At 46.8% G+C, this 25,406-nt stretch overlaps 1 protein-coding gene across 4 annotated transcripts in view; it reads left to right on the top strand.

Moving 5' to 3' along the window:
* Positions 1-220: 220 nt before the first annotated feature.
* ATP6V1C2 (ATPase H+ transporting V1 subunit C2) overlaps positions 221-25,406 on the top strand; it is a 41,762-nt gene continuing 16,576 nt past the window's right edge. The window contains exons 1-5 of one of the 4 annotated variants that reach the window (XM_039887850.1): positions 221-243; positions 1,904-2,058; positions 3,811-3,878; positions 21,085-21,170; positions 24,922-25,016. In XM_039887850.1, coding sequence (XP_039743784.1) covers positions 1,930-2,058; positions 3,811-3,878; positions 21,085-21,170; positions 24,922-25,016 — 378 coding nt within the window. In that variant the 5' untranslated portion in view covers positions 221-243; positions 1,904-1,929. Of the gene's footprint in view, positions 244-648; positions 715-1,464; positions 2,059-3,810; positions 3,879-21,084; positions 21,171-24,921; positions 25,017-25,406 lie in introns of those variants that run through there. The other 3 variants (XM_039887849.1, XM_039887851.1, XM_039887852.1) reach the window with 3 other exon arrangements.

Here is a 25,406-nt window from a genome sequence, read left to right as displayed (position 1 = left end):
GAATTTCTGGGGTTTGTTTCAAACAGCACGGATCGTGAACTCACATCGCGGTATTAGACAGCAGGTTTTAAGTCCCTCCCAGATCCAGGGTCATTTGGAAGCGAGTAAGGTGAGGTGGGCGCCTCGCGCCGTGGGGAGTTTCCCGGGCAACGAGGCAAGTTCACGCCCACGTCCACAGGAAGGTCTGTTCCTCTGCTCAGGTGCGTTCCAACACCTGTGAGGCTGCCGCGTCGCTTTCCACAGGTCAGTCCTGTCTCTCTTGCCCTGGGACCCCCGTCCCCCGTCCCTGGGGGGTGGAGGTGGGGGTGGGGACACGCGAGGCGGCGGCAGCCGAGGGCTAAGTGCCCGGGTCCTGAGAGCTTGGTCTCTCGCGCTCCTCTCGGTGGTCTTCATGTCCCGCCTGCTCTGCGACGCTGTGGGGCCGGCGACCCACTCGGAGACCCGGCCCCAGGCTGCTCGCGGGGAGGCGTTTGGCGGTCTTGGCCAAGACCGGAGGGGCGGCGTCGGCTTTCCGCTGTCCTCCGGGCCGGCCCGGGGCCCCCCAGCGCGCGGACGATGGGAAGCGGGCGGCCCGGTATGCAAATGCGCGGCGGGCGGGGGCCCCCCGCCAGCTCGGATAAAAGCTCGGGGCGGGGCGCCGCGCGGGAGCCGCTGCCCGCCGGGAGCCCCGTGCGCCCCGGCCCCACGCCCGCCCGCGCGGCTCGCCGGCTCCGGGTAAGGATGCGGCGATCGGGGGCCGCGGAGCGGCGGGGGGCGCCGCGAGCCCCGACACCCGGGCCCAGCTCCGGCCGCCCGCGTCTTCGCCCCCGGCCCGCGCTTGCCTCGTGGGAACTAGGGAACCGGCGCCTCCGCTGCCCCGTCCGCGGGGCCAGGCAGGTGGCATCTCCCCAGGCTGTGCGCAGGGGCAGTTTGTCCCCAGGTCACAAGGCAGAAAGGAACTTTTCGGGGTGCGCGGGCTTAGGAGCTGAGATTATCTTGGAGCGGAGTGAGATGGGTGTCAAAAAAAAAAAAAAAAGAAAAAGAAGCTTCCGCGACGGGTCCGTGGCTAGTCTGTTTTATTTTTGTTTTTGTTTTCTCTAGCCGGGGAGCTGTGGGGAGGCAATGGGAAGGGAGAAACGGGCCGAGGGGAGAAACGTGTGGGTGTCTACACGTTTGAATGGTCAGAACTAATGAACTTTAGAGGCCACAGGCGCTGGACAGAAACTACCTGCCTGGCCAGCAAGTCACCCAGTCTGCAGAGTGGACACCTAATCTTGCGGGAAAATGACTACAGTAGTCCCTCCCCCCGCCACCACTCTTTTTTTCCCCCTTCTTATTTTATAAGAAGATGAGTCCTTCTGAGGTCTGTTTTTAAAGCTAGCACCCACCTCAAGGCTGGTAAGTTAAGATCTGGGGTTTGCCCAGGCAGCCTATCGTGAGAACGCCTCCTTGTCTCATTCCTGCGTCCACTGCATCCTGCATCCCAGAAGATGCATGGTGGAAGGGAGGGAAATATGGCTCCGGCAGGAGCCCAAGCCCAGCGCACTGGGTACCGCCGGGTCAGGTGTGGGTCTTTCACTGGAGAGGGGAGAGTGGAAGGAAAAGGAAGCATGTCCCCTCCCCCCCTCTCCTCCTGAAAACCACTCAGAACCACTCAGGGGAGGACCTGCCGGAGTCTTTGTGAAGACCTGAGGGCTTTCTGGGTGGAGATAAGAGTATTGGAGGTCAGCTTCATGCAAATGGGTGTCCTTGGAACTGTGAAATCTGAACTAGAAGGTCAAAGGGACAAAGAATGGGAAATGAGGAAAAGTGACAGATCCTGAAGAGGATTAATTCCGAGGAAAGGGAGTGGTGAAGAAGTAGAGATATTTGACACTTCTCTCCTCCTGTTTCTGTTTGTGTGTGTGGCTGCGGTTCTGGTCAGTAACTGGATAAAAGAAGACTGGAAACATGTCAGAGTTTTGGTTAATTTCTGCCCCTGGCGATAAGGAGAATTTGCAAGCTCTGGAGAGGATGAACACAGTCACCTCCAAGTCCAACCTGTCTTATAACACCAAATTCGCGATTCCTGACTTCAAGGTAAAGTTCCTGGGGAGGAGGAGGGAGATGATGGATTGGGTGGGGTGAGAGGGTGTCTTCTGGGGAGCCAAGGAGGAAAGAACAGAGCAAAGGCAGCGACACTGACAAGCAGCTTGGGAGTGAGTGTGGACGGGGGCAGTCACTGGTCTGAATGGGACTTCACATCATAGCCCAAATTAACTGTGGTGCCTATGGACTTAGAGCCACAGGATGGAATGAATAGGGAGAGAGGAATGTGGGGAGCAGTGTCTTCAAAAAATGGGAACAGCATCTTACACACTTGGGTTCTTGCGAGTTTCTCCTGGATGCTTCCTGTTTTGTCTTCAGCATCTAAGACCAACAATATAGTTTAAATGCAGGCTTGGAGAGCTTCAGCCTTGATTGTCCTCTTGCACTGGGGGTAGGGCAGGAAATCCAAGATCCTTCTGGTTCTGATCGAGAGGAAGGAAGGAGATTAGTGAAAACTGGTGGCAGAAAGAGATTTGACGCGCGTGAGTGTTTAAGAGCTATCGCAGTGGAGAACAAAGTTAAGAAACAAACACGAAAGAGGAGAGAGAGAGGTACAATCTTCTACTCCCACCAGAGTGGACTTTCAGCAGCGCTTCCTAAGATTGTAGGTTTCCAAGGAGACGCGGCATTGTAGATGATGGAGAAATAGCACTAGCTATTCACCCAGAGGTGCCTCTTCTAGCAAAGTGCAGTGTAAACCTTTTCTAAACCTCAGTTTGCCCCTGTGCCGAAAGAGCCACACCTTCCGCTGCCATAGTTGTTGGTGATGCTGCTACATTTTTCGAGCCGCATGCTGGCACTTTAAACGCATCACCTCGAATCTTTGCAAGTCCCACATTATAGATCGGGACAGTCTGAGAAAGGAGACCAGGGCTGTAGAGCCAGTAAGTGGCAGCTCTGGGTTCTGAATCCGTATCTTGCTGATTTTTCAAACCCGCCACTGTCCAGGACAGACGCCGTGACAGTAATTCAGCACACTCTCATCATTTACTCTGTGTGAGGCACTGAGCTAGTCTGGAGGGTACACAGATAAAAAAGACAGGACCTTTGCCCAAAGTTGCTTAAAATCAAGTTGCTTGAAAAGCAGCAACGTCACTTACTAGAGATACTCAGGCTTCATAATTTCTTCATTACTTTTTAATGCCTGATTTGTGGTTGGTAACATGACAACATGGTTTCCCTTCTTCTGTGAATAAACCTTGAAATACAGTTTGTGCTCTGTAATAATCCCCACACAGATCGTTGTAAGTAATCAGAGAAGAAGAGGGCTTCCACTTCTTCTGGAGGTGGGAGGAAAAGCAGCCCCCTGCCCCAGCAAGATCATCGTTCATAACCTCAGAGATGAGCAGGGAAAGGGGTTGGTTGGATTCTCTTGGAAGAGAAAGGCTTTTAGAAATAACTTCTTTAACTTGCTTTCTGGTATAGCTCTTTCTCGGCTGTGGGGATTAATCCATGACTAGCAGACCACCATTCTAAGAGGAAAATGAGCTGAGGGCAGACCACGACACGGTAGTCCCCTCTTCCTAAGACAAATGTGACAGTCTGTCTTGTTGGCACACATATAAACAACCCCAAATCTTCAGGTTTCCCTGAAGAGCTCTTCCCAGCTTCCAGTTTGGCTGTTGACCAAGGTCAACTAACTCAAGATGGAAGTTACAGAATTCTTCACGCTGTCTGTCACTGAAAAGGCACCCACACGTCTCTGCCATGAAACAGGAGCCTCTAACTTTATGATCTTTCTAGGTGGGGACCTTGGATTCCCTTGTTGGCCTCTCCGATGAGTTGGGGAAACTCGATACCTTTGCTGAAAGGTAAAATATTTCTTATTTACTACACACAAGTGAGAATTCGACATTGTTGTCAGAGGACACAGTGCTCTTGCTTTGGCTGAGCCCATACTTGTCCTAACCTGGTCCTAGAAGTCACTGGAAAGAGCCAGGGAGGGTCCATGTGAGGGCGCCTGGTCAACAGCAGCTTGCGGGGTCCTTACATAATTTTGTTGCTGGAGGCAGCGTTTTTCAAAAGGAAGAGGACGAATGTACATAAGGTGCTGGAACACTTAGAAAAAGAGTCAATGCAATCCACCCCCCAACCCCAGGCTTTTTGTTTGCATTTGTTTTTGTAGTAACGTGTGCACATAGTAAAAAATTTAAAGTACAAAAAGAAAGTTCTCCAGTGAAAATTGTTTTCCTCTTTCTTCTTCCTTCATTTCTTCTCTTTCAAGGCAATGTTATTATAATTTTCCAGGAGACCCAGAGACAGCCAGTACTTGTACAAGTAAATGTGAATATAGCCTTAAAAATAGTTTTATACGAATGATAGCATGCGTTCTGCAGCTTGCTTTTGCCACTTAATCACATATGTTAGAGATAGTTTCATGTCACTCCATGACTGCACGTTCTTTGTACTAGCTGCATTACCTTGAATAGATGTTGCCTTAATTTGTTTAAATTTCCTTATTGATGGACATTAAATTTCGTGTAGACTTTTGCTGTTATGAAGACTCTAAAACGACTATCCTTTCCTGTACTTCTTTGTACACAAGTAGAAGTAGGATAATTTAAAGTCGAAATGCTGGATCAAAGTGTATTTGTATGTCACATGTTATCCATCTGTCCACATTGGCCTCTGAGAAGCTGTTCCTGTTTTTACTCCCACCCAAAGTATATGAGGATATTTTAGAGTCTGCAAATCATTTTAAAAAAATTATTCCAAATCCGGTACAAAACCCTTGAAAATATTTATAGATCATAGAAAAGCATGGAAAAGAAAATACAGAGCATCCGTAATTTCGCCACCCAGAGATAACCACCGTTGTTATATTTTCAGGATGTACAACTGATTTTCCTACACATATTATTCATGCATATATGTATTAATAAAGGTGACATCATGTTATACATATTACTTAACTTGCTTTTCCCTTCGGGTCTTGTTCTTTCTATCTCACCATTAACTATTCCACTGTAATATTATGTTACATAGATTAGCCATGATTTATTAGGTAGTTTTTAAATAATAGTGATCCTTTGTTCCGGTGAAGATAAGAACCTGTTGTTTAACAGATGATTTTTAAAAAATGCAGATGGGATAGACGAGGAGACAGTCTTCACGAGCCGGGTCATACACACACCGAGATGACCCAGGGTTTGACTCCTTGACCTCACTGCCTTTGTAGAGGGTTTCTTTCAGATTTTCAGGGCCTGTGGACATGTGCTATTTTTTTCTTGTCAGGGGAATGGCGATATGGCTGCTACTGCCTTTTTTAAAGCATTTTTATGGAAAATGTATAATTAGGAGTTCTAGTGGTCACGCTTTGAGGATTTCTAACCTGCAGTTGGGTGACATGGGCCGGGAACTAGAATTTCTGCGTGCGGTCGCTGTTCCCATTCCGTGGCCGAAGACTTCCTTTGTAACATCTCGCTCTCTGCGGGACGTTGGCCTAACCACGTAGAGGCCAGTCCTCGACACCAGGCAGTTTGCAGCTCACGGTCTTTGAGAAAGAAAACGAACCTCTGGCTTTTTCATCTGTAAAATGGGGTACCGGTGATCATCTCTGTGCTTTCAGGGAAGAACGAAGGGGAGTAAAACCCTGCTCTGTCAAGTGTTGTCAAAACCCAGGACATATTCTGTGAAAAATTAATCTCTAAGAAAAAGTGGCTTGATTTCTAAATAGCAACTCCTTTCTCGGGCCGCTGTGCACCACGGGGAGGCGGGTCTGACAGATACCGTGGAAGCCCCCTGCCCTGGGCTGGCTGGCCGTCACCTTCGGTTTTCTCAGTAGCCCTGACAAACCACACGGCATGAGGCTGTGCAGCGAGGTGCAGCAATGTTGGCTTAAGAAGCGTGAATCGTTCCTAGGCCTGCTGCAGAAACGACAGCTGCTCAGCATTTTACCTTTCCAGACCTTTCTTTCTTCCAACTTTCTTCCCTAGTACGAGTCCGTTAACCTCTTTCTTATTCACTGAAGCCCCCTCCACCTCTAAAATTCTGTGGTCCTGGATTATTACTGCCACTTTTTATTTATTTGTTTGTTTGTTTTCAGTAAGCATTAGGATTTTGTTCTGTACCGATTCTTGCACAAGTTGCTTATGATGGTGGGATAGCATCTGTTTTAGAAATAATATGAAAATGTGTGAGTAAGCAAAGTTAAGGCTGTGATTACAAAACAGATAGGAATTAAAGTGTTTTTTTTTTTTAAAAAAAATAGGCTAGGTTTGTGGTAAGAATGAAAATCACTGTGTATTGTTTCATTTGGCCCTGTATGTAGTCTCAAGAACCTTCTTATCGAGGGGGTGGGAAGAAAAGTGGTATGGGGTGAGAACCCCACAATTCTTATTTGTTTCTGGCTAGTCCAGGAATTCACCCTGGAGTTTGGAGTCAAATAATGTGATATACTAATAATATAAGGAGACTAGTCTCAGGGTTTTGAACTGCCCTAGCTGATTCTCTGAAAAGTACTCAAGTGTTATTAGATAAATAAATGCTAGCTGGCTATGTAACCTGGGCAGCATAAACCTGTCAGCACTGCTTCTGGGCAGGAGAACAGAGAAGGGACAAGAGTTTTCAAGGTGTATTGTTTCCATATCCTTTTATTATTTATTTACTCAGGGCACTAGAGTGTTTTTCCATGTAGCTGGAAGGCGGGGTTTGCTCAGTGGAGCCTTCCTATTATTTTTGATTTATTCCTCTATGCCGCCTTTGTTAGTTTACTCTGAATTACACTGTAATTCATGAACATTTGAGAAACCATATGATTTTATCTTTTAAAATGCCATCCCTCCCTCTTTTTCCTATGTGTTGAGTCCTTCACAGTATCTTAGCCAGTTTGGTGGTGCCGGTCGAAATATTACATTTCCCAGGTGCTCGGGCATTCAGGGCTTCTCTGGTCCATCGGTGACTGTCACTTGTGCTGGAGTACATTACCTGGCTTGTGGAATAGCTGATGGCTTTTCTTTACCCACGTGGTTCCACGCAGTTGACCGAGGGTTGGCTGACCGAAGATAACACATCTGAGTGTGGATGTCTGCTTAGGAGCACAGATCCTAAGAGAATTCTAGAGAGAAGCAAAGAATAACTTTAAAAAATTTTCCAAACTTCTCTTCTCTGTCACTGCAAGAATATCCGATGGAGATTATATGCACGACATTTCTTTGATTCATTAGACAAATATCAATCGACTGCCTGTGTGTGTATGCTGCGTGGTTTCTAGATTCTTCAAAGCTGCTTCACAATCCTACTGTGCGTGTTGGATGTGCTCCCACTTTAAAGACTGTTTCAAACCTTCCTACTCCCCCTTTACCCCTATTATCATCTGCTCGTCCTGGTCAGCTCCCCCCGACTCTCCTCCCACCCCCACCTTCAGATCTTCTGATTTTTTTCTCTCTGCACACAACCCCTCCTTCATGGCACTCACCACCCTGGACTGTCTCCCCGACAAAACTGTAAGTTCCACAAGGCCAGTCTTTTGCACATTAGGTCCCCAGAAACTATACCATTGTAGACCCTCAACGACCAGCAGAATGAATGAAAAGAAGGAAGATTCCTAGAATATCAGAGCTGCACGGCCTCTAGAGATCCGATCCAATCTCTCCGTGTTCAGAAGGAGGAAACACGCCAAGAAAGATGCTCCTAGAAAGAGCTAGCTGGGCTGGGCGCGGCTGAGGGGAAGTACATCCTTGATCCAGATTCACCAACGTGCCTGTTAAGGGTCTGTCTAGGTCTGTCTGCATTTGTCTGTCTGCGCCTGCCCTGCCCCTAACTGGTCCCCACCAGAACCCAGCAGGACTCGGTGTCCTGGGCTTTATATGAACTAACCAAAAAAGGACCTTTTCTTCCTCCCTTTCACCCTCCCAGCCTGCATGATCAATCATTATTATTTGTGATGACACTTAATAATATTTTTAAATGCAGACATTTAAAAATGTCTTACTCATTGCTCAGATAATTACTGTTGACATTTTTTAAAAGTAATATATTTCCACATTAAAAAATGTCAAATGGTATAAAAAGGTACAAAAAGAAAATAATTCTACCTGAACCCCAATTCCTCTCCCCATAGGTAACTATTGTTAGGGTGTCGTATGGTTCCTTCTCTGGTATGACAAAACAAAACAAGACAAAGCAAAACAAACCAAATAAAACAAAAGACACACATACACTCACATATATTCATGAACCAGTTCAAATATTTATAAATCCTGAACACCTTATTTTGAGCTCTCTACTAAGCACAAACAGAATTTTTTTTTTTAGATATATCCCAAACATCTAGAGCAGAACCTGGCACGTGGTTGGTGCAAAGATCTTACTGATAATTCATTTGAGGTTACACTGAAATTAGGGGGCATTGATATTCTTATACTTTTGAGTGTTTTAATGAGCACAGTTCACCTTTCAATTGAATGAATTTTTTTTTCTTTATTCCTCTAGTAGAGCTTTAATGTTTTATTCAATAAGGGTCCTGCACAATATCTTATTCATTTTCCCCCAGTATTACATTTTTTATTTTCTTGCTATTATAAATGAGATCTTTTCTCTAAATGCTTATCGTTTGTAAATAGGGATTTTCATGTATTAACTTTATGAGCTGCCAACTTATTGAATTTCCTTATCGTTTCTAATGGTTTTTCAGCTTATTTTCTAAGGTTTTCTAGGCATGTGATTGTACTGTCTGCAAGTAATAATTTCTCCCTATTTTCTCTTATTTCCTCCCCCCCTTGCTTTATTGTATCAGCTAATATTTGAAAAAAAAATGTTTAATTTGTCAGTGATGGTAGTGGACATCTTCGTCTTGTTCCTACTTTTAATTTGAATAATTCTAGTGTCTCACCACTAAATATCATTTTGACTCTTGTTTCAAAATATACATTATTGTGCTAAGGAAATATCTGTTTCTCTTTTACTAGGAGTTTATCTAGAATGAGTGTTGCATTTTTTTTTTTTCTGGATTCCTTTTGTGGCATATAATAAATTGGCCTTATGTTTTATTTTTCCTTTGACCTTAATATGATGTATTTATTAATAAATATCATTATAGAAACATCCTCACATTCCAAGGAGAAGCCCTACTTGGAATGTTGAACTCTATTTGCTAATATTTTAAGATTTTGCATTAGTACGTACGAATAATGCTATCGACATCATAGTGTTATCACCGTGACATAATAATAGTTAATATTTATTGAGTGCTCCCTCAGTGACCTCCCAGAGATGTGCATTAACGATAAAGCTAAGGTTAGAGACCAGGGAGCCTGGCTCTCGAGTCCTCAGTCTTAACCACCATAGTTTGATTGGCTTATTGTGTGACAGCACAAAATTAGAAAGCCATAATAGTGTAAGAAAGATGGCGGCTTTGTATAAGGATTTGGAGGTTCTTTTCCTTTCTCCCCTCCTCCCCACACTGGTTAACGTGGTGTCCATCAGCCACATGGGGCTTCTGACCACTTGACGTGGCTGGTTTGAATCAAGATGTGTAAAATATAAAACACCTATCAGATTTTGAACACTTAGTACCCACCCCTCCAAAAAAAGTAAAACATCTCATTAATACATTTTTTATGTTGGTTTTCTATTGAAATAATATTTTGGATATTGAGTTACACGAACTACAAATTTAATTTCGCTGTTTTTACTTTTTTAAATGTGGCCACTAGAGAATTTTAAATGATGTATGCGGCTCAGATATATTACTATTGGACAGCACTAGACAGTACTTCCCAACCGCACACGTGAATCTCGCTGCGGATCTTGATAAAATGCAGATTCTGACTCTGGTTCTGGGCTGAGCCTAGCATTCTGCACTCCTTCCAAGCTTCCCAGGGATACTGGTGTTGCTGGTCAGCAGACCACACCTGGGTAGCATCTCCAAACACTTTCAATTAGTGGCTCTCAAATTGCAGTGTGCATCAGACTCATCTGGAAGGTTGTGTTAAAACAGATTACTGGGCTCCGCCTCCAGAATTTTTGATTCCACAGGTCTCAGAAGGGGCCCGAGAATTTGCATTTCTATAGGTTCCCAGGTGCTGGTCCCGGCACCATGATTGAGCATAGCTGCTTTAATTGGTAATGGAGTGGTCTGTTCCCAGAAGGTTTAAAATACGTCATTGTGCCCTATTGGGACTTGCTGTATTTTTAGACGTTCTAGTCACAAAACGTGCCGGTATCATTGGTCTCTTAGTTTTCTCTTTGGGGGAAGAGGAGTATCAATGTTGGTAATTTTCATTTTCCTAGAAAATAATTTATTTCATCAGCTTCTCCAACTTATTTGCCTGGAGCCTACCAACCTGTTTTTTTCGTGAGTTTTATAATCGTCTCTGTTAATTTATCATTTTTTGCTGTTTCATTTTCTTTGATTAAGCTACCCAATCAATTTTACTCTCTGTTTATGAGAAGCAGCTTTTTCCTCAAGTTTTAAAAATCAGTTATCACTGTTCTGATTTCTAATTTTTAAATTTCTGCATTTTTCCTAATTTCTTTCCTCTTACTTTACCTAGGTTTAATTTCTTGCTCTTCTCTGTAAAACGTACTGAAGTATATGCTTAATTAACTAATTAATTAATTTTTGTTTTCTTCTGTAATGCTCAGGGCAATGAAATTTTTTGTTTTATTTAACTTCTGACGAGTGGAATTTTCATGACCATTCATTCTAGATGTTCTGTAAGTTTTTGAATTTTTTTTTTTAGTTCCGGATGGTTGAGTTTTTTTGGTGGTGGTTTCCGTTTTTGTTTTTCATTTCTAATTCTATTGCTTTGTTGTTGGCGGATGGAGTAAGTGCTGTTTTTACCTTGGGAATGGGAGGTTTTCGTTGTGACCTGATCTAGTGCTGCTCTTTCTAAGGGATCGAAGTACCTGGGATGGGTCTGCTCTCCCAGTTTCACTGTACAGAGTCGATAGGCGAGTCTCCTAGAGCGACGTTATCGATGATTTTCATATCTGCTATGTCCGCGCCGTTGTGCTTGGTACCCTTTGCTGTTACTACCGGATATGTCAATCTCTATGACTTGATGTTTACTAGTGCCCATTTTTACTGTGTTCTGGCTTGAGTTCCGCACCACCCAATGACTGTCACTTCCCTGTTTTGGTAACTGCCGTTTATTGATCACACGCTGAGCGCCAGGCCCTGGGTTTGATGCTTCCCGTTTCTCCATTTCCTCCTCATGTCTTTACCACAGCCTTGTGCACCGAGCGAATATTCACACGTGATAGATGAGAATACTCAGGTTTACAGGGTTAAGTCACCTCCACAAGGTCACATAGCTGATGCACGTCAAGCCTTAACCTGGTCAACCTGCTTCTCTCACTTCCGTGGTCACAGGCCCTTGACAGATGGCAGTTAGCTGCTCCCTGCCCTGCCCTGCCTTCACCCCTTCCTCCAGGCCCTGCTTTGCTTTAGGTGGCTTAGTACCTGACAGGCCCCCTCCCCCCTCCAAACTCAGAGCAGCTCTTACCAAACCGGAAGTCCAGCCGTCAGGGAAGGAAAGAATGTCGGCTGGCCGCTTCTGCGGAGCACGCGTGCGTGAGGGCCAGCCTGAGGCGACTTTGTGAAATTCACAAAACAATTTCTCGGAGATTAAATTTAGTACAAGGCGCGTCCATCATAGACCTCGGCCAACTCCTGGGATCCCCGGCTCCACTGCTCTCCAGCTCTCAGCCCCGTCACGTTCACTCTGCACTCCGTGTTGGCTTGTCACACCTTAAGTAGATGGCAGCCACTTAGACTGTCATTCTTTTCAAGAGCTTAAGGGACGACTTTAAATGGTCCTTTTTTGCGTGGCTTCATGTCCTAAATTAACATCATTCTCAGCAGACAGCTTACATGGATACGTTCTCCTTTTACCTCGGTCTTTCCCATTTCAGCAAAGGCTCCCTGGGCCCACATGCCCGGTGCTCGAGCAGACCATCTGGGCCCCTCCTTCCCGTGCACTTGAGACTCCAGGAAGGGCGGAGCCCTGTGGGCTCCGCCTCTAAAACCTGTTCCGCATCTGCCAACTTCTCAGTGCTTCACCTTCATCCAAGCCGCCTTATCGACTTCCTGTGCTTTGGCAACAAACCCCTACCCCATCTCCTGCTCCCCTCCTACCAGCTTTCCACAAAGCTGCCAAAGTTCTTTACAGAAATATGAAATCACATGACTTTCTTGCTCGAAACCCTCCCGTGGCTTCTGATCACCCTCAATATAAAGGCCATGCTCTTGACCTGGTGTCCATACCCCTCACCCGTCGGGCCCCCGTTGTCCTCCTTCGCGTCCGCTGGCCTGCTCGCCCCCATCACCCCGACTGCGTCTTGGGCTGTGCACAACCTTAGCCCCTAAACGCCCTGCCCCCACCCCACTCTTGCAGGTTGGGCTCCTTCTTGTCATCCCAATCTCCATTTAAATGTCGCCTCCTCTAGAGACCTCCAGGCTAGCCAGCTTAGTCTCTCCAGGGCACCCGGTTTTGATTCTCTGCGTTCCACATACCGATATTTAATAGTTCCCTTATTTGTCTCTGTCTACGTCAAGTGTAAGTCCCAAGGACACGGGAAAGGTATTCTATGCCCAGCTCCTGGAGTGGGGCCTGGCTCACAGTGGGTGCTGAAGAAGTGGGTGCCGAATGCATGTCCATCATCTCCCAGTGGTGGGGCTCCTCTCTGAGCACCTGGATGATGGGGAACTTTAAAAAAAATGGTACAGGTCCTTGGGTACCATGTCCGGGGACACTGATTGGGAGTTGACATTCTCGGGGTGATTCTGGGGTTGAGACTTTGAGACACATTGCTATCATTCAATAAGCACTTTACACAGCCATATGCCATTTAATCCTAAAATACTTCTAAGCAGTCAATCTCAAGGCCAGCGATTCTAAATGCCCATTAAAAAGCTTATCAGAAAGTCTTCCTTTTAACCGGTAGTGCTTCACATGCAACAGACTGTGGAGCACTATAAAAGGCTGTACAAAGAGAAGTCTCCCCAACATTGTCCCCACATCTGAGCCCCCCTTTGGCCCCCACTTAGAAAACCACTTTTATGAGTTGCTTGGATAAATTTCTGGTGCTTCTGTATGCAAACACAAGACAATTCCAGGATATATTTTTATTTTTCCCCCTTTTAAACATAAAGCAGGAAGCCACAGGAGCTATGGAGCATCTTGCTTCTTGTTCACTTAACAATACATCCTCAGAGATTTCTCCCATCGGTGCATAGAGAGCTTTCTGGCTTTTTATGCTACCTAGCATCCCACGTGGGGGAGGACTAAGCAGCCCAAGGATGGACACTCAGCCTACGTACTTTCGTGAGGCAGGGGACTGTTCCCAGCCGTGATGCACGTGTCATCGTGCACCTCCGTCGTTGCTGTGGACGTATAAGTATGCAGGCGTATTTGCAGGATGAATTCTCAGAAGCAAACTGCCAGGTCCAGAGGTCATATGCCTTTGTAATTTTGATAGGCGTTGCCAGATTTTTCTGGGTTGACCGTTTTGCATTTCTGCCAGCAGTGAAGGGGAGTCTCCATTTTCCTAGAACTTTTCTAATGAAGCGTGCTGCCAAATGGGGGAATTTTGCAAACCAATAGGTAGGAAGTGCTCCCACTGTGTACTGCAGGTTTTCTTTTCCTCAAAGCTTTATTTAAACATAAATGGGAGCATCTGAGATCTTGTTCCCTGGCATGTGTCATCAGTCCGGCTCCAACTCTTACAAAAATTTTAAAAAATATGTAAATGACATGCAATAAACGGCAACATTTAAAGGGTACAATCTGATTAATGAGTTTTGACATGTATACGTGAAACATCACCATAGTCGAAACAATCAACATACCCATTACCCGCCCCCCAGAGTTCCCACGTGCTCTTCTGTAGTCAGTTTCCTCCTGCACCTCCCTCAACTCTGATCTGCTTTCTGTCTCTATCAGAGTGTTTGTATTCTTAGAATTTTTATATAAATGGCATAACATAGTATGTACTCTTTTTTGTCTGGTTTTTCTTTTTTGCATCATCATTTGAGATTTGTCCGTGTTGTGGCGTGTATACTGACAGTCATTTTTTTACCCAATAGTATCCCATTTCATGGGTAAGCCACAGTTTGCTCATCCATTCAGCTACCAGGGACAGTTAGGTGGTTTGTAGTTTGGGGCTATGAAAAATAAAGCTGTTATGAATACTCATGTACAATCTTTATATTGACACGTTTTCATTTCTCTTGGGTAAATACCTACCTGTTGAGGCAGCTGAGGTCCTGAGTACCCAAAGTGTCAGATCACACAGCCCCTGGGACCCTCAAACCTTTGGATTGCTTTGTGATCTCATGGGATGGATGTAGCTTACAGTAGGGCAATATTGGGACCCTCTAAAGCATAAGGTCCCAGGGCCTAGCTCCCTTGCCATGGACTACGCTTGACATCACAGCTGCATTGAGTGCTGACTGTTTTGTAGACACGGGGAACACTGGGTTGTTGTTGTTTTTGTTTTTTTTTAAATAAGAAATGTCCATTCTTTGAAAAGTTCACATTCTCGGAGATAAGGTAGATGAGCAAAGAGACAAGACAATCAATCCTGGGTGACATGTGAGTGAAGCAGGAACATTGAACTGATGTCCTGTTTCATCTTAAGGTCCTTGTCTAGCCAGCCAGTCAGTCAGCCAGCATTTTCTGGCAGCCGTGCATTTCCCATATTTTTGCAGGAGCTGGTGATAGCGCAGTGAATACATTTTCATAGGTCTGTCTGTTGAGTGGCGTACCCAGATGAGGGAACCCCACTTCCGACAGTGTGATAACTGAGGTGGTGGAGGGAGGGTCCCAGCGAAAGCCCCGCGGGGGCAGCAGCTCCGGTCTGTCCACCCAGTCTCCCCAGAGCACTGCCTGGTGTGCAGTGGACACTCAGTGTGTTTTTGTTGAGTGCAAGAAGCAACACGTGTCGAGCGGGGGTGTTATCCAGCACTGTCGTATTGGATATCAGGGGCGACTTGCCTCGAGTAGGGGGCACTTGGGCAGTTACGAAGGGTGAGTAGCACCCAGGTAGCTCAGGATATTCCAGGTGGCTCCAGACGGCTGCCGCAGGACGGTAAGGGTGGGGTGAGGGGTGGAGAAAGAGGAAGCTGGGCAGACCGGGGTGTTCCTTGTAAACTCCACTAAGGAGCTTGAACATCAATATTTGAACATCTTGGGAAACCACTGACATAGTTTCAACAGTACAATGGCATGCTAAGATGTGTATTTTTTAGAGATCCCTCTGGCTGTGGTGGGAGGGATGGACAGGAAGAGGCCGGACTGGGAGAGGCAGGGAAAGCAGAGAAGAGGCCATTGAAAGAAGCCTGGAGAAAGACGGTGTGACCTGTCTGGGACAGTGACCGGGGCAGGGCTGGGACAAGTGCGTAGTTACCATTTTACGTGATCGCTATAAAATGTGGGGGTGATGGAGAAGAGGGAGCAGAGCCAAGGAACTGTGAAGAAGGGAATGACGTCCAGCGTAAAGGGCCAGACTAGTCCTTGACATTCTCCCCCAGGCCGGGTCTCCACCCTCAAGGCCGAGAAAGGCCACGACATGTTTCTTTTTCAATGGAGATCTAATTCACACATCGTCATTCACCCCTTTGACATGGACAATTCATTGGTCTCCAATATGTTTACAAAGTAACGCAACTGTCACCACCATCTAATTCTAGAAAGTTGTCATCGTCTCAACAGGAAGCCCCCAGAATGGTTAGCAGTCACCTCCCACTACCCACCCCCCAGCCCTTGGTCACTGGCCACTCGCCCCGTGGTTTCGCCTGTTCTGGACATTGCAGATGGAAGGCCAGGACACTTTAAGATCAACCAGGAAAAGCAACGCAGTCCTCGCGGAGTTGCCATGAAGTGTGTGTGGATGGAGCTCGAGAGGGCCTGACCACGTGTGACGTCCCGGCCACCTCTGCGGTGTGGAGGACATGTTTGCCTGGGCAGTCTTTTGCTTTCTTCTAACTTACAAAAACTGTCTTAGCACAAGCAGACAAGGAGTTTAGATGAGGAACGGTCTTATGAAAAAATACTGTTACTGCGTCCCATTTATTACTCTAAATTTCAGGCAGGAGATATCGAGGCCTTGTTTTAACCTTGGTCAGCTACCAAGGAGCCTTGTGACCTCGGGCAAGTGACCACCTCTCCTTGGTCTCCAAAGGCCCTTTCATCTGTCACCCATGCGATGATTCTGGCGGGCAGGTGCTTTTATAGTCACACTTTCTAGGCAAGACTCTAAAGTAATGTTAAGAGTTTTTTTTATCTAGGGGAGGGGGAATTCTTTCATTTTATTTTTTAAGGTAATAAAACACCTACCTCACTGTATTATAATGAATATCTCCATTACCATCTTGCATAAATCTCTCTGGCTTTCTGGTGTTTTCCTAAAGTTGTATTTCTTCCAGCGGATTTCCTGGTTGTTCAAAGGGTACGGGCACATTTAAAGCCGTTTGTACATACTGCTGAATTGTTTTCCAGAGAGTTTGCGAGAAGTGCCTTTTCATCACACCCTGGTCAGTTTGTGCTTTGAAAACACTTTTTATTTACCTGGCAGAGTGAAAATGGTGTGCGATTGTTTCGATGTGTGTTTCTTGGATTACCAGCAAGAGTAAGCATATTTTCAGGTGCTTAGCAGCCTTTCTATTTCCATTTCTGCGTATCGCCTGTTCTGGCCTTTGTGCATTTACCCCCTGGAATGGGCTGCAGGTTGCCCAACCCTGGGCCCCGTTTGCTTTGTGTGCGCTGGGCCCGACTCCACGTGAGAGGGGCCTTTCTTTTGACGGGCATGGGGACGGGCTGCGTGCTAGGTTGGCTTTCTGGCCGACTCTCCAACACATGTGCACTGTTCCTTTTCCTTTGTAATCTGGATGTTCAGGGGACTGCCACTTAGTCCCTAAGACTGCAGGACTCTAGAGCATTTGAGCAACACTGTGGAACAGGGAGCCTGCTCTGTCCCTGCCCCGCTTTGGGGCACATTTTCTCTCAGGGCAGGCTGGCTTTGGAAGAGGATCAAGAATTACTATGCCACGATCTGGGTGAATAGAACCGTATGATGCCAACTTGGCTACAGCGAATTCTGTTTTTGTGTGATGGATAATTTTGCCGAGTGGCTCTACTCATAACATGCAGAGGGGAGCCCTTGGAAAAGTGGAAATAGCCACTTCTTGCGACTTCCAGTTTCTGAGAAGCAAACCCACATTCAGAGCGGGGTGTCTGAGGTTGGGATTGCTCTCCGGTCACATATCCCTGATGATTTTGCTGCAAGGCCCGTGGAGTTGATTTCATTGTCCCTCGGTGCAGGAGGCAGCAGAGACAAAGGAGTTGGGTGAGGTGCCTGGGGCTCCCTGAGTCACTAACTGTGTGGATGCTTCTGGGCCTCAGCTGGTCTCAGGGTTCCCGTGTGGCTGCAGAGGGAGCCGGGCCTGTTGTGGCCCCTCCATGGCGCCACTGAGAACAGTTAGCACTGAGGAGCATGCTTGGGGTGTCGGTTATCTAGGAGGGACACCTGGTGTGCTGAGAGCAGCCGGTGTGGTAGGCAGAGGCTTGCTTTAGAGGCGAGGTCCATGGTCAGAACCAGCTGATGTCGCAGCCACCAGTGGAGAGATCTTGGTCAAGTCTCTTAGCCTCTCTGAGCTTCGGTTTTCTTGGTTCTTTGAGGCTTCCTCTCATTAGTCATGAGAATTTGGGTACATTTCTATGCAAAGTGCCTTTCTGAGGGCTGAGGACTGCTCACTAGATAAACACTATTGTTATTCTTGCTTCCAAACCCTACGGAAACTCCAGCTGCCACCTGTTGTTGGCCCTCTCCTCCCAGGCCTGGGGTGATTTCTGAAAACCGGACCAACTTCAGCCTGCTTTTGCTTGCAGTATTGAGAGGGCCCGGGAAGAGGGGAGCCCTCCCTTTCGCGTTGCAGAGATTTGCACTCAGGACCTTGCAACCTGATAGCCACACTTTTCTCAAGAGAATTGTGGGAGACCCAGCTGCCCCCAACTTCCTCAGCTCCTCCCCTGGGGCTCCCCATTTGACTGCCAAGGTAAAGGAGGTTAATCTGAAAGAAACTGTACCAGGCTGAGCCCAGGTAGGACGCTCTTGCCTTATCCTTTATCTTAGTTATTATTTTGTTTATTTGTAATACCATTATTAAGTTTTTGTTGTTGTCGTCGTTGTTGTTGTTATTAAAACATGCTGGTTATTTTAAAATCCAAATCCCACCTCTGCTATCCCTCCTTTCCCCAGCTCCTGGAAACCACCATTGTGCTTTCTGTTTCTAGGAATCCGACTCTAGGTACCGCATATAAGTGGAATCATACTGTCAGCGTAAGAAATGTCCAAAACTGTAGGGAATTTTTGTAAGTTTATTTGAGCCAAACTGATGACATATGCCGGGGGGCAAGGTCTCAAATGTCTGGAGAATAACAGTTTTGAAGTTTCTTCTATGCATTTAAAATTAAGGAGGGAACTAAGAAGCTAAAAAGTTATATGCCTGGGGCATAACTACCCACGTGACCTGCCCAGTTAGGAATTTATGATCAGATCACCCGTGAGGTTACTTTCCATAGAACCTGTGTTAGTTTGTTTGTTTGTTTGTTTTTGTCCACAGTCAGTATTTTTCTTCTCAGGACAAGTTTATTTCAGTTAGCATAATGACTTCAGGATTCATCCATGTTGTAGCCTGTGTCAGAATGTCCTTCCTTTTTAGGGCTGCGTAATATTCCCGTTAATGATTTACCACATTTAGTTTTTCCATTCATCCATTATTGGACACTTGGATTGCTTCTACCTTTTGGCTATTGTAAATAATGCTACTGTGTATGTTCATCTTTATTCATTATTTATCTTATTAGATTTTATTTATTTTGTTCCTTTTATTATTTTACTTACAAAAGTAATATGTCTTAATTCAAACATGATGTTATAGAAATACACGGAGGGGGAAAGTCCCCATTCTTGTACCTGGGATGAAGGTGACCAGTGTCAACAGTCTGGTGTCTTTTCTCTCAGGATTTTCATTTATGTATATAAAGATGTATAATTTTTAAGTGGGATTATATGCTGTACATGCTTAGACATTTTTTAACGTTTTATTCTGACTTAACGCGAGTTGGAGAAAAGTCACAAGACGTAAAAGAATTCCCATAGTCCCTTTACCACGTCGGCTTTAACTTCTCTCTCACTCTTTTCAAGTCTCTTGAAATGGGCTGCAGGTGTAACGTCCCTTTCCTGCTAAAGGTTTTAATGTGTATCATCTAAAAACAGGGACGTTTTCTTATATAACCTAGTACGATGATGGAAATCAGAAATACAGTATTATTCCATCTACTGATTTTACTTGGCTATGACCAGTTATCTGAACAGTGTCCATTACACATAACAAAGAAAATCTCCTATTTTCTCAGATGGTAGACACTCACATAGCTTCCTATTTCTTTTTTTTTACAATCAATCGTCATGTCTCTTTAAACTAGAACAGCTACACAGGCTTTCTTCGACTTTTAGGACATGGTGTTTTGGGGGGTACAGGTCAGTTATTGTGTACAATGCTTCTTAATCTGAAGTCGTCCGATGTCTCCTCGTGACTAGATTCGGGTTACCCCCTTTTGGCGGGGACACCACAGAAGCGAGGCCGTGTTCTTCTCGGAGTGCCATATCAGGAGACACACGCCACGCCGTTCATCTCCATGACTCCGGCAATGTTAAATTAGCCACTGCAAAAAAATTGATTTTCATGAGGTAGAATTTACATCGGGTGAAATATACACAGCTTTCATGGACGGGTTGATGAATTTTGTTGGGTGCATCAGTATACCTAACACCCCAATCAGGGTTACATACTGTTTTCAATTTGCTTTTTTAGTTAAAAGTGTAATTTCTACATCTTCCCATACGGGTTAGTCTAAGTTTTTGTCAAGTGTTTTAGAGGAACTTGTCGGAGTTCACTTTAGACTAACATTGGAGAACTTGGCCCTTGGAGTCATGTGGGTTTGGGTGTCAACTTCTGCTCTGACACTTGTCACCCTGTAGAGGGTGATTCTTAGCTCTTTAAGTCTTAATTTTTTCATTTTTAAAATGGGAAGACTAAGAACTCTTATAAGTAAATTTTTTTAAAAAAGATTAGCCAGTAGAGACACTGGCAAAGGAGAGGAACACACAATTCACAGAAGAAAACAGCCATTTGTGGAGTCAGTAAACCTATGAAAAGATGTCCAGCCTCACTGATAATGAAAAAGATGCAAATCACAGTGACGATGAGGTAAATTTGCAACCATCAAATTGGCAGAAATTAAAGTCTCACTACAGCTGATGGTGGCGAGGGTTTAGGGAAGAGGGCTCTCTCACTGTTGGTGGGAGTGTACGTTGGCTGTGTATTTTTGGAGGGTAGTTTGGCGTACTTGCTAAAATTGTAAATGTTTATACCTCTTATTCAAGTCATTGCTCTGTAGTAACTTATTCTACATATGCACCTGCACAAGTGGGCAAAGGACGTGTATCATCGCAGCATCCTATCAAAGCGGAAGCAACCCAAATGTCCAACGATCGGGAGCTGGGTGTGCTACTTTCCTTTCTCATACTTTCTGAAGCCTTCAGGATTCTTTCCAGAGACTTAAAAAGGTTTAATTTCCTAATTATAAAAGCAATACCTGATTATAGAAAGAAAATAAAGCAGGAAGAACATTGTCATGCTTTCTATAAACGTTCACATCTTGTTTGTTTTCCATGTAACGTTATAATACGTGCCTTGTTCTATGATATTAGAAATTCTTTGTGAATCTTATTTTCAGCGGCTGCCTAATAACTCCTCGGCTGGATATACCATTATTTACTTAAACAATCTCCTATTGTTGAACCTTTTTCTGTTTGTCCTATTTCCTTAAGATAGTTTCCCAGAAGTAGAAATACTGGTTTGGAGGCCACTAGCATTTTAAGTCTTTCCCTCCATCTTGCCAAATTATTCCCCCAAACACGGCACCCATGGCTTGTCCCTCCAGCAGAGCTCGAGAATCTTCTGATGGAATGCCCTACTCTAACCAGCCTTTTGTTCTGCTCCCAAAGCCTCATAAAGAAAATGGCCCAGAGCGTGGTGGAAGTCATGGAAGACGCCAAGGGCAAGGTTCAGGAGAACCTCCTGGCCAACGGAGGTGAGTCACTCAAGCGTTCTCATCCCAGTGCCTTCTCGGCTCATGCCAGCCCAGTCGGTGGCCCTAGCTGTGGCCACAGGTAACGACCGAAGTCATGTGCACCCCTCCCCTCACCCTGGAGGCTCCGAGTGGACAGAGGCCTCCACCCTGCTTTTAGCCCAGCAGCACCTGTGTTTGGCAGACATGCCCCTTTGCCAGTTCCTCGCCCCACTGTCTGATTTCTAAAGCATCCAGCATTTCTACCCTGTAGCTCAAATCCTCTATGAAACTTGAAGTGGAAATGGGTTCAGAGCGGAATAATGGTCGTTTGGTCCTTCCCATCCCCTCTATCCTGCACAGGAAGTTCCATCCTGCTCCCTACCTTCACCCCGTCCCCACCGCCTCCCCCCCCACAAAAAAAATTGCACCGCAGACGCCTTCCCGGACTGAGGCGTGCCTCGCACTAAAGTCGTAAGTTGTGCCCAGAGTTAGACCAAAAATGTTTGGGTCCATTAATTGTGTCATCTAATTTGACTGCACTCCAAGTGTGCAAGACAGAAAGTTAGCGACTTTGGAAACTCCAGAATTAGGTGTTTAAATAAATATTTAAAACTTTATGCATGCGTGTGTACTGAAAATGAGCGTATAGATTCTGTATTTAACATTGATACCATTCGTTACATAGAAATTCACATTTCCCCGACTCCTGGCAACCTTAACGAGCTTTTTATTCGCTCGTTTAAACTGATGCACGGAAATCCTCACGCTCCCAAGTCTGAACCTGGCTTTGTGTGTGAACGAGGTTGAGTAATGCCACCTTATTACCTTGCAGGTTTGAAGGAAAAAATGACATGTTTAAAGAGTAGGTCATGCGCTGTTTGCTGTGTGGTGTTCAGTGTGGGGCCTGCATGTCCCTGGGAATGTGGAATCTTGGTCTGGTTCTAGGGGTACAGTGATCAGGTTATGACAGATGCCCTAAGTAGCAACCTCACAGCTTGGTCACTCTATCCGTATGACACTGGTAGCAACCGTTTTTTCCCTTTCCCGTCTGCCCCGTGCCTCCTCTGCCTCTCCAGCTGCTCTGCATGCCTCTTCGAGTGGGGATGCTTTGACTCTGGGGTTCCAAGTGGACTTCTGCATCTTTGCCTCACAGTCTACTTCATGCCTTAATGGCTGTCCCCAGCGTCCTCCTGCCTGCCTGCTCTTGAAGGCTGGCTGTTTTGTTAAATGCCAGGCTTAGCTTTGTGTGGCGTTAGCAGGGCTTACGCATGCCAGGAACCTGCTTCCCTCGAGCCTCCTGAGGGAGCCCCTGCACCCACACAAGCTATTTCTGGTTTCTGCATTAGAAGGAACCACTTCTTTGGGGTTCTTCTCTCGGCTCAAACTGGTAGAGTTAAAGCCAGCAGATCCCTTTAGGATGAATACGAATCTTTGCAGATCGAAAGTTACCCAAATGCCTTCCCAAATGCAATCTGTTTGTTACACTATTTCTTTCTGATGCTGACTAAAAAAATTATTTTGTTAAAAAAAATGGTTGATTTTATTTCCAGCAGGTAACTCATAGGGCCCCAGACTGCAGAGGTGACTTACGGTAGAGAGCTGCTTTTCTACATTAAAACCTGGTCTTTAGGGCGTGAGGGTTCCAGCTCACATTGAAATAGTCATCAAGTGCTGACATTCTACTCAACATTCACGTTACTTCATATTAGATGTCATTATTTCGTCATGTCCATCCTCGGTCCAGATGGCACCAACTCTCAGAGATGCTGCCTCTTCTCAGGAGGGGGAAATTCAGCTTTATTTGTTTATTTAGTCTGTTTCATTATCTCTAGGCCTCCTGTTAGTCGGGTCCCCTGTGCCTTCCAGGACTAGAACTTCCAAAGCTGGTTCTATACACCAGGCCTGTGTAAACCACAGTCAAGGATGCTACGGCATAGTAAAGGCTCTGAAAAGTACCGCAGCCAAGCAACCTTAACAAACTTAGTTTGATTCAGGCTTTTTGGGTATTGTCTGGATGGGGAAACCTTTTCCTTCTGCAGAGCAGGGAACTGGTGATTGACAGAACTAATTGGAGGAACTCAGTGTAGCCCTGGCACGTGGGGTTTTAGTCTAATCTCTTCTAGAACATACCTGGGAATTCAGGTTGTGTGGCCGGCCAGCAGCACCAGCTTTGAGCGGTCGGACCTGGTCCTGCTGCATAATGCGCTTTGTGACCTTGACAGGTCACCTCTCTGAGTCTTGGTTTTCTCACCTGTCAGTGGACTCCGTCCCTTTACAGGCTCTTGCGTTACCTGGGCACTTTTTGTTAATTGTTTGCTCTTTGCCACTGGCTGAGCTTTGGGCGTGGAAGGGCAGAGATATGTTTGATTTCTGCAGAAGCTGAGCAAACACACTGTTGTCTGGCCTGGGCCCTCACATGTGCCCAGGGGTTGTAGACACCAGAAGGCCTGCCTGACTGCCCAGGCAGCAGGCTGCGGCCGCGGCGGTCACAGGCCCGCGTTCTCCTGCCCGCCGAGGAGGCCTGGTTTGGGTTCTCGGGTGTGATCACCGTTGCTGCAGAGCCGCCCCTGTGTACGGCGTGCTTTGATGCAGAGTGGGCCCCTCTGGGTCATGGCCTGACGTCACAGGCCATCTGCCCAGGCTCCGCACTGCTGCCTAGGAGACCGGGCTTCGCTGACCTCAGCCAGGGGCAGGGAGGAGAGGCCAGTTCTTTCCCAAGTGGGCACAGGGACAGCTGAGGCACTGGATGTGCTGAAGGCCCAGGGGGGCTGCGACTTGCTAAGGCGGAGGACCCCGTGAGACCACGTTCTCACCGAGAGCAATGTGCGTGGCCGGGGCAAGGCCGCCCCTGGGCATGTGACCCGGGGCAGTGGTCAGTGCCTGGAGCTGGAGCTGGTGCTCCCAGCATGCCAGGGGAGGAGGAGGAGGCGGCCACAGTTATGAGAGGGGCTTCTGTCGGGAAGTCTGTACTGCATCCTTCTTCATTCATCAGACACGCGTGCTCGGCCACCGAGCACCAAGCAATTTCGACACACACGTCTGTTTTAAAGAAGGCATTTTAAACATTAGCAAACTATCGGAGTTTGCGAATGTGATTTTTAGTATCTGGCACGAATGTGCAGATTCACAGATTCAGGCATTAACTTAGTATGAATGTAGATTTTGGTTTGCCACACTACGGTGGGGGAATGACTTTGCCACAAGGATCCAGACCTGGGATCCTTGGCTAGTGCTTGGGTGGAGGAGGCAGGAAGATGGGTCGTCCTGTGAGTGAGTGGCAACTGTGACTGGCTGCATGGTCTTCGGGGTTGGCTGGGGGCTCTCTGGCGTGCCTTCAAGACACCTTGACTCTGAAGATAACCCAGTGGGGGCCTGTAGCCAGAGCAACTGGCAAAGGCAGGGAACTAGCCTGGGGCCCTCGGAATATCCCTGGCTTTGCTCTCGCCTCCTGGGGAAAAAAGAAACCTCCCCCAAACACAGGTCTCTGGGGCAGCCACCTCAGCGAGAGTCTGGGCACAGTGTCCCGCCTGCGACAGTGTCCCTGTGGCCAGTGGTGTGTTTTTTGGAGGGACTCAGGGTACTGTCGACAGTTGGCCAGTTGGCTCAGCATCGTGTTCCCACGGGGAACGTTTGCTGCCTCCGGGCCCCGAGTCCGTGCTCTCCAGCTGCTCCCCTGCTGTGAGTGGGGTGCTTGGCTTGGGTTTCAGAAACCGCGATCTCGTGAGACGTGGAGAGCCCGCTCATCTGTGGAAATCTGTTTGTATTCCTCCAGCTGATTTAACGTCCTTTGTGACCCACTTCGAATGGGACATGGCCAAATACCCTGCGAAGCAGCCGCTGGTGGGCGTGGTGGACACTCTAGCTAAGGTAAGAGAAGGACCTGCTCTCGGAGGACGCTCACACTCCTGAGGCCGGGGACATCAGACTGCCTGCTGTGGATCGACATGGCGTTTGGACCCTGAAGAAGTAGAGAGGGCCTTTCCAGGAGGCCAGAGGCCGGAGGCCGGGTTCTCGCCCTGCAGGTTCCCCTCTCCATCGGCCTCCTGCCGGCCCTGCCTGGGCCCCAGTGGGTTTTCGAGGCATGGCCTTCCATGCCCTGGGCAAGGTCAGAGGCCGTCGGGTGTGAGGGCAGCCCTGGAGACAGGAAAGGTGACCACCTGCTCACCTCCCCTAGCCCTGTCATCTGGCCAGGTGGCTGCGTCTCAGCGGACAGTCCCTGGACAGACGGGCTGTCTGCGCCGCCAGTGTCTGCCCTGC

The sequence above is a fragment of the Pteropus medius genome, unplaced genomic scaffold (genome assembly GCF_902729225.1).
Source record: "Pteropus medius unplaced genomic scaffold, Ma_sr-lr_union100, whole genome shotgun sequence".
Taxonomy (NCBI): domain Eukaryota; kingdom Metazoa; phylum Chordata; class Mammalia; order Chiroptera; family Pteropodidae; genus Pteropus; species Pteropus medius.
The sequence above is the reverse complement of the archived record's forward strand: the minus strand, read 5'-3'. Positions and strand labels throughout refer to the sequence as shown.